The sequence below is a fragment of the Sorex fumeus genome, unplaced genomic scaffold (assembly GCF_029834395.1).
Source record: "Sorex fumeus unplaced genomic scaffold, SorFum_2.1 ptg000034l, whole genome shotgun sequence".
NCBI lineage: Eukaryota > Metazoa > Chordata > Mammalia > Eulipotyphla > Soricidae > Sorex > Sorex fumeus.
In genome coordinates this window covers 11084079-11097674 of record NW_026606091.1, presented here as the reverse complement: position 1 = coordinate 11097674, position 13596 = coordinate 11084079, and the positions used below count along the sequence as shown (strand labels likewise).

Sequence of the window (13596 nt, the reverse complement as noted above, 5' to 3'; positions counted from 1 at the left end):
TAGCTTGTCTTTTTGCTTTCTCCTTATGCTTCAGATTTCAAATGTCACTGCCTCAGGGACACCTTCCCTTGCCCGGCAGGGAATCTCTTTAGTACTCTCCCCTGGCACCTGTACTAATTTACTTCAGACACTTTTAATTATAAACTCTGATGAGGATTATTTGGTGAGGATCAGATTATTGTCTGAATCCCTCACTAGTCGGCAAGTTCCACGGGAATGGGTGTCTTTTCTATTTTTTTTCTCATTACCACAGAACAGTGATGCCTTGTACACAGTTTGGCGAAGACAGGTTTTTAACCAATATTTATTGAATACCAAAGAACTGACCAAAAGCAGAGATTCAGGAGGACTCAGAGGGAAGAGATGTACAGACATAGGGAAAAAAAAGATTCCTTTTTCTTTGGCAAGGGAGGGGGACGTTAAAGATTGATTTTTTTTGGGGGGGGGTTGGGAGTTTGTGAAACCAAACCTAGGACTTCACATATACATGGAAGATTAAGAGCTCTACCACTGACTGAGCTACAATCTAGCCCCAATTCTTATGCATTCTTGGAGGCACAATTTCTGATTGTAAAATTCGCTGAGGACATCATTAAGGATTCAGTCAAGAAAGCCAATTTCTATATCTTGCGAGAACAATTTGAAAAAGGGGACACCGGGTTTTGTGGGAAAATAGATACCTCTCAAAGATCAAGTCAGTATTGAAGTTCACCTTTCTTGACAAAAATGTAGGTGTCCAAGTCATGCTCTTGAGGACTGTTTAGGACACATAAAAATCTCCCACCCTTGAATCAAAGCTCCTCCTCTCCCATCTCAAAAGACACTGGGAAAAAGATCCATTTTTACCTAAGAATTATCACAGTAGTTCTTGGGTAAGTTTAGCATTTACTAATGATCCTAATCATTATAAAAATTTGGTTACTACAATATATATCACATATAACATGACCTACACGTGTCAATAAGTAAGATAAATGTATTTATTGACCTTCTACACAGTTTTCTTTTTACTTTGTCTCATTTTTTTCTAGTATGTAACACAAAAAGCAGCCCTAGAGCTATATTACTGATGTTTCCATCTGATTTCCAAATCTTCTGCATTTTAATATGTTTATTTTTGTCCTAAGTCTTAAGGTTAGTTCCAGGTGCTTAGTTCAGTCTTTCCACACATTCGCTTCACTCTAGCTTCCCTTTGTGACGTCTGCCAGCACTCAACCCAAAATAGCTCAGGCAGAGAGAGCTCTTACATTTTCTGCCCATGAAAACAAAAAAGAGTTATGTGTCGGTGTCTTGAATGAAATAAAAACAAAGTGTGAGAGTATGTATAAAATTAAGGCTTGAAAGTTGCGAACATAAATTTTCTATTAGAGTACTAACATATGAAAATGAGAAAGGGAGTTTTAAAATTTCCTACATGTCTTACTTGTTTGAATCTCTTATCCAACCATATTGAAATATCACTGATGAAAAGAAACTCTGAGACTTCAGAGCTATGCCATTCTGATGTATGTGTTGCTATGTGAACTGAAATATAATGATATAGTTTTCTAAAATTAACCAGAAAGGAATCTTCAATTCCCTCATTAATTGCAGACAATTCTGCAGATTAAGTACTAGGCCATCTAATAATTAGTTCTAATAATTGTTAACATTTGTATAGCACTCTGCCCTTTACAAAGCACTATGCAAACCTTATCGTATTTGCAAAAGCTCAATAACAATTAACCAATACTGGGGTCAGTGATGGATAACATGCCTAGTTAGTGCTGTGAGGAGTGCCGTGGTAGAGTACGGTCCACTAGATGGCAGCAAAATGTAAGCAATACAATCAACACGGACCAGTCCAGGTGCTGGCAGCTTTTCTCAGCAGGGATAAGTCCATTAAATCAGGGAAGCGTGGTGAATTTGCTCTGGGTGAGTTCTGTCACTTGAGGTAGCGTGCTCCCAGATCTATTAACTAAGTCCTGGTAATGTTTCCATTATTTCACTTGCAGGGAGGGGGTAGGGTGCACACTGCCCTAGACTCCTGCGATTTCATCAGATGCCAGGAGGCTGGACCTAGTTAGAATTGCTTTTTCTTTTCTGTTGTTGTTTTGTTTTTTGAGTCACACGCAGCAATATTCAGGGCTTACTCCTGGCTTACTCCTGGCTTACTCCGGGCTTTTCGGAGAGCCCGGCAAGCTACGGAGAGTATTCGATATGCCAGACACAGTAACAACAAAGTCTCCAATGGAGACGTTACTGGGCCCGCTCGAGCAAATCGACGATCAACGGGAGGGCCTTTACCTTTTACCTTTTTACTCCTGGCTCTGTGCTTAGGGATCATTCCTGGAGAGCCCGGAAACTATAATGGGGTGCTGGGGATCAAACCCAGGTTGGCTGCTTGCCAGGCAAGTGCCCTACCCATTGTACTATCTCCACAGCCCTAAGAATTAGTCCTTTTCACTTTTTATTCTGAATATGGGCAATACCTGAATGCCACAATTGAGAAAAAAAAACAAAACAAAACCAAAAACAAAGTAATACCATACTATCAAGTGTCAACTTGCTTTCTATTGAGATGTATTCTCCATTCTCCATAAATCCTCCATTCAAGAGAAAGAAAAATGGCTTTGACATTAGATAAGAGAGGTTCCTTTCCTCACTCTCCTACATACAGTATGACCTTGAACCAGTCTCCTCTTCGAGACTCTCTTTATCTGTAAACCAAAGTGATGATTTCTGTTTTAGTAACCAGGACTTAATTACATGAGAAATGAGAAATGAAAGTGGATATGCCTCATACCATATGCAGCTGCTCTGTATAAGATGAACCTGTATCTAAAGAGAACAAGTTATCAATACCCATAAAACACTAAGAAGAATAGAAGAGGATGGGAGGGAGGATAATTTTGAATAACATAAGATTTTAATGAAAGAACATTTTTGATACTCCTTTCCTCTCTCAAACACATTGCTCACTAAGAAGGCAAGAAAGACGAGCAGAGAGACAGTACAAGGGGCAAGGCACCTGCCTTGCATGCAAGAAAACCTGGGTTTGATTAATAGCATTGCATATAACCCTTGAGCCTCCCTGCCTCTGCCCCAACTCTGAAGTGATCCCTGAGCACAGAGGAAGTCCTGCCAAACCACTAAGAGAAAAAAAAAGGGGGAGAAAGGAAAAAAAAAGAATCTTAGTGATAACAATAAAAAAAATTTTTTTTAAGTTAAATATGTTTAGATCTGTGAAGTTTTTTTTTGAGAGGGTTTTGTTTTGGGGCCATATCCAACAATGCTCAGGGTTACTCTTGGGTCTGCACTCAGGAATAACTCCTGCCATGCTTGAGGGACCATATGGGATGCCAGAGATTGAAACCAGGTTGACAAAGGCAAATGCCCCACTCACTGTACTATCCCTCGGGCCCATAGACTTGTGAAGGTTTAAAATGCATTGAACACCCAGCCTGTGGGTCATTTAGTTATCCCTGCAGTCCTCCATTTATTCAAACAACATTTTTGTAAACCAATGGAGATAACAGATGAATATTATTCCACTTTCCCCAACTTCGCAATCTGAGCACAGATATGATGCTCACTTTTGGTGGAAGAATTGTAAGAAAAAGAGACAGAAAGACACACATAGTAAATATCTTACTCCTTGGTTATAAGAAGGGCAACATCAACACCTGAATGAGGCCCATAATCTCACTCAAAACAAACGGCCTTGTCCTACCCATTAATCATTTTCTCCTCAAAAGACTTCCATTGTGCTCCTCCCCATCTCTTCCCATACTCAAAACAACACTCTTTAAGATGTCACTTAATCTCTAAAGTGTTTGATAAACTAGGTGGGTATCAATGTTCTTATCCAACCTTAGCCTGCAACCTGAAAGATTTCTTAACTACCACCTACTAAGTGAAGTTTTTGCTTCATTCATAAGGACTTGAACTATGCAGCTACTTCTATCATTTCGCTTTTGTTAGCCCAAACCTAGCAGGCTAGGTGGTCTTCACTTTTTTGCTCTTTAAGTTCCTAAAGACTGGAAGGGTAAATGCTCACTTAACTCCTATTTAACTCAGTGCCATAACTGCAAGAACCAAGTGAATTAATAAATTGCAGGTTATGCTTATAATGTGCTGAATTCCTCAGGAACAATAGATATCAGAGAATTTAAACATGAGATTTCAAACCACGTGGAAGTCAAAAACATAGTTCCTTAATACTGTCACTATTCTGTTATATTATTAGTAATATAACATGTGGAATGTTTCAAAACATGTGGAACTAAAGAAAATAATTCCTTAATAGTGTCACTATTACTGCCATTAGTAGGTATATAGTAGGTATAAACAAGTCTCTATTACTGTTATAAAAAGACTATTAAAACAAGCCTTCCATACAAGTCACATAAAATAACTGAAAGGTTACATATTTACTAAACAAATATGCTTAAAAAATTTTTTTTAAAGTAGGAGTCACACCCAGCAGTGCTCAGATGGGGTCTTGAGGCCCCTCCTGCTTGTTCTTGGGAGGGGTCACCAGGGCCACACTCAGTGGTACTGGGGCAGGGTAGGGTACATGTTACTGGGGATGGAAATCAGAACCTCACGTATGTTGCCTAGCACTATTTCCCCCTCTGACTCAGGGTATTTTTGGGTGATTATTCCCTATTATTTTTGTTTTGTTCTATGACCAGCATGAAAAAAATGAATTAAGATATTTAGTTTCATAGGTAAAAAATCCTTTAAAAAGTACATTGTCTATAGTGGGAAAAAGATCTACAAATATTGAGGAGGCTGGGAGCCCCCAAAACATCTATTTGTTTCTGCTTTGACTTTCTAGCCATTAGATTTCACAGAGAAATCTAAATGATGAGTCAAAAAAAGGCTCTTCAAAGAAATGTTTCAATTTATTCAGGTTTTGGGGCCCCACCAGGCTGTGCTCAGGATTCCTCCTAGCTCTGTGCTCAGGAATCAATCTTGGCAGTGCTCAGGGGACCATATATGGTGACTGGTCCTGAACCCAGGGCAGCTACATGGAAGGCAAGTGCCTGACCTACAGTACTATCTCTTTGTCTCTCAACATATCTTTGAAAAGGTTAAGTCGGGGACACAAGTCACTAAAAATACGCCTTTTATGGTAAGTCTAAGACAGAACCAAGGCATTAGTAATTTAAGGACAGTCACAGAATAGCATTTTTTGCTTTGTTTCAAAGCAAATTACCCACTACTGAAACACTGTTTTCAGAAAAAGTAAATTTTAATTATAGATTTTTGATACTGAAAGCTCTGCACAGGGATTCAACATCAGGTCTATAAATATTTATTTCACCAGAAAATGAAACATTTTCAAGAATGAAATCAATCTTTGTATCTGTTAGGAAGAAAATGGAATCAACATACTTGTATTCAAGACTAGTGTCAAAGCAGCAATTTTCCAGGGCATCCAGAGACTTCATTAGAAGAAGGTTCATTTGTTGTCCAGACATATCACTAAGAACCAAGGAAAATAAATCATATAAAATTATTCAATAGTCTATTATTTTTTACTAAAAATTCTTGAATTTATTTTTAAAATGAAGGTAATGACAATATGATGACTTATAAGGTTATTTTGAAAAAAAATACAATTAGAATTTATTCAATATAAGGCTTTTAAATATTATAAAGTACAAATTAACAACCCCAAACAACTATTTTTGCATTTCTTGACTCAAAGTTTAAATCACTGAGAAATAAGAGCTAGTGAGAATTTAAAAACTTTTTCTAAGATGTTTACCTAGTTTTTTTTTCAAAATACCCAGTAAGCTAATATTATCAGTAATCATTTCCAATCTCTTGCAATGACAGCTGTCTGTCTTCATAACTTAAGTGTAAAGGCTATAAGTTCAGTTTGTTTATATGCATTTTTTAAAAGGAGTGGGGGAAAGCAGCTCTATTATTTCCTGCCTTCTGAACAGGAATTGATCTTCCCTCTAATTGTTTTGGTAAGAACCAAGCCTTGTAAAATAAACTAAAATGGAAAAGCAGTTCTCTGGCTATTTACTTCAGGTAGAGTTGTGGGCTTCATCACTGACACTTTATTATCAAGGGGTTCCTGCATGTCAGCCTTCCTTCCTTCATGCTGCTGCCTCTGACCACACTCAGAGGAATGCAGTCCCAGGAACGCTGGCCAGCCCGAGAGCACTTTACATAATGTCTTCTCAAAACCAAGAATATAGTGGTTTTGCCCAAAATGAAGGATTACACACACACACACACACACACACACACACACACACACACACACCCCAAGTGAATTTTAATAGTTTTGACTAAATAAGTACTATTATAGTTAGTTTCTGCAGTAAAAATACTGTTAAATATCCTAAACAAATGCTAAAGAGAACATACCAGTATCCTCTGGGAATCATGACAGGAACAAGCAGCTTTGGGATAAGATGCATTCTGAATAAATTTTAGGCTGGAATTTAAATTCAGATGCCTTTTTCATAAGCCTTAGCAAAAAATGGATTGGTTGTCATAATTCTCTTCCACATGGTGATTTTTCATGCCCAAGATCAACATATTTTCCTAATTCTGTTCCCCTAAGGGTCTATTTGGGGCCAATTATTTGATGTTATTGACTAGTCGGAGTCAACAATTTCAAAATACTTTAATCTGGGACTGGCAGAAGTTTAAAATAAAACAAAGGCAAGTCATTATCCAGTGGCATTTTGAACATTTAGCAAAATATGTATTAGGATCAAAAGGTTTCCTATTCCTCTGCTCTAAGAAATGAGAGGGGTGGGAGCTATGGATAGTGTACTGCAGTATTAATACACTGGTCCAGTGTGGGCGCACGGTGCTGTCAAGCAGAAAATCATTAGGGCAAAGTTAAAATTTACAGAGATTTCAAGAACACTTAGTCCTGGTATCCTTCTCCCAGGATATTCTGAGGAGCAAAGACCAGAAGAATAGACAATCGGAGAAGAAATCTGGGACCCAAGAATGAATGCTCTGTGCGACTCACCTCAGACTTCTCCAGGTAGCATGATCGAATTAACCACAAACGCAAACTTGTCAGGTTCCCACACTATCAGAATCTGATCCTAAATCTGAAGCAGGGAGCCAGAGGCAAAGCCAGAAGTGGATGAAATGAGTTATCTGGAACTAACCCATGATGGCTCATTTTAAGACACTCGAAGAGATACCAAAGGAAGGGCATGAACAAATATGGAGAAGACTCCCATTGGAAGCACAATGGCAAAAGGGGAAAATCACGTTAAAGCTTTAACTACTTTTTGGTTTTAGACCACACCTTAGGGCTTACTCCTGGCTCTGTGCTCAGGAGTCACTCCCTACAGCACTCTGAGGGGGTTCCATATGCGGTGCCAGGGTTCAGACCTGGGTCAGCCACTTGCAAGACAGCTGATTTACCCTCTCTACTGTCTCTCTAGACGCACTTTTAAGTTTCAAGTTTTTAAAAATACTTTGTAAGGGTCACATTCATAAGACACAAAATAGGCAAATCACATGAAAGGGTGACTTTTTGTTAATGTCCAGAATCAGGACTACGTAATGCAGTGAACAGGAAAGAATGAATTTTCTGGATATGTCTCATATAATGATTGCAACTAAGTCATTTGACAGATGTTTTCATGAGCTGAAAAATAATTATTTGAAACATAGTATTTCCTTAGATCAATAGCAGTTCTTAAAGCTTTCACATATTAGAGACTGTGCAAGCTATGGAAATTACCAATGTAAACTTAACCCCTGGTTTCAAACGGAAATCTAAATATAGCATAATGGCATCCAGTTGATCCATCTCAACACTGTGTTTTGCCTCTGGACAGAAACTTAATTTCTGGCAAGGGAAGCTTAAGGACATCTAACATCACAACAGGAGATTACTCCCTACTATTTTATTTCCAATGCAGAAAAATGAGGCTAAATTCCAAGTCTGTGACATCTAAATATTCATGATACTCAAATATTCATGCTGTACCACACTATAATCAATCTGGATATATAAGAGTTGTTATAAAATCAAGAATAAATATAAAGAACAAAAAAAAGAAACCTAAAGTAGCTTCATGCACAAAAACTTTCCCTTTTAGTGGAATTTTCCACCTGCGTCTTTGATATTCCATTAGCTCCATTCAAGGGTAAAGCTAGCAGACCAAAAATGAGCAATCAAACTAAATAAAGCACACAGTATAATATGCAAAGATTAAGACTCTTTAAGGATTATAAAAATGTAGCCAGGGCACAGGATAAAAGTAATTTTTAAAACTGGGTACATGCAGTTCCGGTGATTCAGTGATACCCAGCACAGGGATACCCAATCTTTTCCTCCCACCTCACAGTCATATCAATACAAGATCAGCAATTATTTTACCCTTATACCTTGGGAAAAAAAAAAGAAGAAGCAGCTTTTCTTTATTTATAGCACCATGAGATTAGACTTTTCCTCCTATCTATCACACAGATGTATCCAGGGCTTTCATCTAAGCATGAAATGATTTTCAAGTAATCAATCACTTTAATAAGAGCAACCCTTTAAAGACATTAATATCTCAGTGATGGTATTTCGGAAAGACAAATTCACTCATAAAGGAGAATAAAGGATGAACTTGTCCATCTCAAAAAGTTTAACACCCACACAGTGTTCAGATATAATGTTTATGTATGTATGTGTGTAAAATCTTTCGCCCAAATCACCCAGTGGAAAAGCAGGAATATTTTAATATACTGTACCTGAGTTTCTCTTCACACAAGCGAGAGAGAAACATCCCCAAAGCAAGGCCCATGTGGATTTGCACAGCCTGAGACTCATCAGCACTTGGTTTCCCAGGTAACCTGGCAGCCAGCATGTTCAGGATTTCCTCAACCTTCTCTTTGCAAGAGATAATGAAAACGGGCACAAGGAGAGACAAAGCCGTGGCGGCAGCAGAACGGGCAATGGCACTAGCAGTGTTCTCACCAGAATAGGATTTCTAGCCAAAGAAAGAAAACAGGGGTTGGTCTTTTGTTTAAAACATGAAGGAAGTACACCTGTCGGGAAAGAACTATAAAACAATACCAAGTTCTTTTAGAAAAAAATCAAAATTAATTCTATTTCTATTTGTCTATAGGTTACATTTCAATGCCTATTGAAACAACCTGCTACTCAAGAGCAGCTAATGAACAGTATCCTTTTAAACGGAAAGGAACACTAAGTGTTCTCTGTGAGAGCAATGAAGAATTCCCTCACTAAAAAGCCCGAAACAATTTTAGGTGTACTAAAAACCTATATGTGTACATAATGCAAACTCGGAGAGAAGCTAAGCTTGGAGAAACCGGCAAGGCATATTATAAATGTCCAGAAAGCCAGAACTTTTCAGAGTGAGGGGCCGGCAGCGGGGGCAGGGCTGGGGAAAGCTTAAGTTCAGTATGGAGGAATAAGTGTAAGTTTAACACAGGGATCTATTGGCAGATCTCCTAAAATTTTTGGTGGGAATGCTTCCCAGTAGATGGATTATTTCCTACAGGGGGTTAATTCCTTTTAATTAAAAAGGAAGTTGAAATCCTGAAAGCCTCTGGTTACAAAGCAATAAGCAGCTATTCAAAATGAAATGGAGAGCTCTATATGCCCCTTCCTATATGTAATTATGGGAAAAGAAATGAGTAACAGCCCTAATAAAGTGACAGGGCAGCTGAGTATGAACAGCTTCTGCAAGACTGCCATGTTAGAGCACTCCAGAAGACACGATATACTTTTATAAATATGTCTCAAGTGGGGAAGAAAGCCCGTTTACCATTCCTCACTATTATCCACTTCAAATTTTTAGACACACTGTAAAGGCTGTGTTGTCCCTTGCAGTCAAAGCACATGAAAAGGTGTTGTTAATTCTATGACAATTTGCTTTCTAAGCCTTAGTACTTTAAGGATAAAAATCAAACATGTGCTAAGATATTCTTTGAGTTAATATAACACTATTGTAATAGCACTATTACTCAAAATGCCCCAGTTGCCAGGTCACTGAAATAAAGGAAGTGACTTCTGAAACCAAATTTTGAAAAAGTATAATAATGCAAAAATCACAAAGGTAAGGGGCAACCCCAAGCTAGCTAGTAAAGAGATTATTTTTATTGGTTTGCAAGAACTGAGCAGCATTATTAGAAATCTCATACAATATCCTGTGCTGGTGAATATCTGAGCCAGATAACTATTGCAAAGATTTTCATATAAACTCTACATGTTTGTTAAATCCACGTTAAAGAAATTAGAAAACTTCTGACAGGAAACAAATTATTATAAAGGAAATACTTCTCCGAACAAAGTCCCCCTTCTAATTTGACATTATTGACTAAGTTATGTTTTTTTGTCCTGCAGCAAAGTAAAAAATTTTTTCTAGACCCTAAGCCCCAGATGAATACATACCGAACTTCCAAATGGCAGGAGGGCAGAGACATACAAAATGTGGTGCTGAGAAGATCTAAGGCAATGGAGTTTCAGGCTAAATTCATGATCTTAGCAACAGTTCAAGACCTGTGCTATATTTTTATTCAAATCAACTATAATCCTCTGCCACTCAGCTGATTGTCCCATGATCACCATAATTCCCTAAGCAATGGACAGTGATATGGTAGAACCAAAACAATTCCAAGTGAATACAGAAATAAAGCACGTACGGCAGGCAATAAACGAAAGACAAAACCCAAACAAATGTTTCCAAAACGTTTCAAAATCTTACATAGGCATGAAGAAAGAGAATGATTAAGTAACAGGTGCATTGTAAAAATGATCAACAACATTAGTTAGCATACAGAGTATTTCTATTTTCAAAACGTTGTTTTCCTTGACTTATTTTAATTTTTGTTATCTTTTAGAGAGTTGGCAAAACACTGTGTTTTAGCTTTATTTTACATGTAAGAAAAAGTAAGATCGTGGGTAAAGTATGTATCAGGACAACAATTATAGAACTAACAAGGGGTAAAACTAAGACTACATTCACTGTGATTATATTGTCCACTTTTAAAAATTTTATTAATAAGAAAACAAAGGTCCTGAGAGATCAAATAAATTGCTCATGGTCACATACCCTGAAATACAACAAAACTATGACTAGAAGCTTGGGGTCCCTAATCTTCAGCCAATTTTTATTTTACAACTGTAGTTTTTGATGGTGACTGAGTGTTAAATAAACCAGAAAGCGTTTTAAAATGCTGATATATAAACAATTAAATCAGAAGTGGGGCCTACATATCTTTTCATACACAGAATACATATACATACATACATACATACATATAAACTCCTCGCATGATTCTAATATATAGCTAAATCTGGAATCCAGACACCACTATATTAGCGTTTCCCAAAGTGGGCAAAGCCACCCCTCGGGAAGGGGGTGCTAGAATAATCTAGGAGGGATGGTAGTAGTCTCAGGTACAACTGTGTAACTGGAGGACACTTTCTGTTCATGCTCTTAATGAAGGTAAATTTTCAGTGGGGTACTGAGTGGGTCACCCCCTCCCTCTGCCTCACAAGTGGGCATGAGGTTCAATAAGTTTGGGAGCCCCTGCACTACATCCCGGATTCATATGACCCTTTGAAAGGAATGTCAGCCCCTGAATTTGTGTGTCATTTTTTGTGGTTGTGGTGGTTGTTGTTGTTTGGGGGGCCACACCCGATGGTGCTCAGCGCTTACTTCTGGGTCTGTGCTCAGGGATCACTCCTGGCAGTGCTCAGGGAACCATAAGGGGTGCCGGGACCAAACCCAGGCTGGCTGCATGTAAGACAAACATCCTATGAGCAGGATACTATCCCTCCATCCCCAAATCATTTTTAATTGCTCAGACTTACATAATAAAACCAGGAGAAAAATTGTCCTCGGGGTTGGTAATGGCTATCCACGATGACCAGGAGAGTATCAAGCACCATAGAAACCCACTCTTTCATTGAAAGGAAATTAGGTTGAACCTGCAGATGGAAAAAAGTAAAAGCCTCTGCATTATTACTAGACTTCAGGTATGAGCCCCTCTTGTGTTAAATAGTGAAAGGCTACTGTCAAAAAATAAACTTTGCCTGCCAGTCCTGAATGACATGAAGAGGTATTCGACAAGTACACCACCTTGCCTGCATCAACAAGATTAAGCTTTACCTTTCACGCAAAACGTAGATGAGGTGAGAGAATAGGGGATGCTCAAGTAACCCAAAGGAGAGTTCTCCAGAAAATAAATGTAGACACACACATCAAAAAGCAGCCTGCAAAATTCTGGTCACCGTCTCTAGCGTTTTTGATTTCTATTACCATTGTTTTCATTCAAGAATCAAAACAACAAGCACAGCGGGTAGGGCGTTCGCCTTACAAGTGGCCAACATGGCCGACCCGAGTTCGATTCCTCCGCCCCTCTCGGAGAGCCCGGCAAGCTACCGAGAGTATTCGATATGCCAGACACAGTAACAACAAAGTCTCCAATGGAGACGTTACTGGGCCCGCTCGAGCAAATCGACGATCAACGGGAGGGCCTTTACCTTTTTTTTTACCTTTACCTTATTAGGGAAACACCATGAGGTACAGTTGTAGACATTTGTGCTTGGGTTTCAGTTATATAATGATCAAGTACCCATTCCTCCACCAGTGCCCATTTCCCACTGCCACGGATCCCAGTATCCCTCCTATCCCCTCCCCCCCGTCCCACCCTGCCTCTGTGGCAGGGCATTCCCTTTTGTTCTCTCTTTCCTTTTGGGTGCTGTGGTTTGCAAAAGAGGCATCGAGTGGCAATCATGTTCAGTCCATAGTCTACTTTCAGCATGCATCTCCCATCCTGGGAGGAGCCTTCCAACACCCTTTATTTGGTGCTCCCTTTTCTATCTGAGCTGCCTTTTCCCCTAGTACAACAACATGCACCTTCTTAATCATATATGAAAGATAAGCCAGGGAGATAGTACAAGGATTAAGGTGCTAACCTTATATACCGCTGATCTAGTTTGTTCTCTGACACTAAATATGATCCCTGAGCATGGCTAGGAGTGATTTCTGACCACAGAGCCCAGAATAATCCCTAACATCCCTAGGTAGTTTCAACCTTCTTCCCTTAAATGTTTCATAGTAAGTAATGGTTGTAAAAAAACATCCATTAACACTCGTGGCAACATTCAGGTGGGACAAACTATGAAAAAATCAGATATGGGGAGAAAGGGACTCTCTTTCATTATTATTGGGAATGCCAACTGGTCCACTATAGAATGATTAATGATTGCACTCACTTGTGGAATATATATGTGTATATATATTTATGATTAATATACAAGGACAGTAGAAACAAGGGCCAGGAGGACTGGTCCACAGTTGGAAGTCCGCCTCAAGTGCTGGGGGAGAAGGTAGTTGGGACAGAAAAGGGATCACTTAATTCTACTTCTTAATATTAGTGACCACTATGACAAAGATAGTTGGAAATGATCATTCTGGATAAGAACTGCGTGCTGAAAGTAGGTAAAGGAACCAACATGATAACATCTCAGTGTCTATATTGCAAACCATAATGCCCAAAGGGAGAGAGAGGGAGAAAGAAGGAAAGTACCTGCCATAGAGACAGTCTGGAGTGTTGGAGGTGGCGGAAGTGAAACTGGGGACACTGGTGGTG

The 13596-nt window shown here is 38.9% G+C and overlaps 1 protein-coding gene across 1 annotated transcript in view; it reads right to left on the bottom strand.

Moving 5' to 3' along the window:
* FOCAD (focadhesin) overlaps window positions 1-13596 on the bottom strand; it is a 339599-nt gene that overhangs the window by 46749 nt on the left and 279254 nt on the right. Inside the window, exons 26-28 of the mRNA XM_056117152.1 lie at window positions 11813-11929; window positions 8722-8960; window positions 5383-5472 (exon numbers count right to left, since the gene is read on the bottom strand). Of these exons, the coding sequence (XP_055973127.1) occupies window positions 5383-5472; window positions 8722-8960; window positions 11813-11929 (446 nt within the window). The remainder of the gene's footprint in view (window positions 1-5382; window positions 5473-8721; window positions 8961-11812; window positions 11930-13596) is intronic.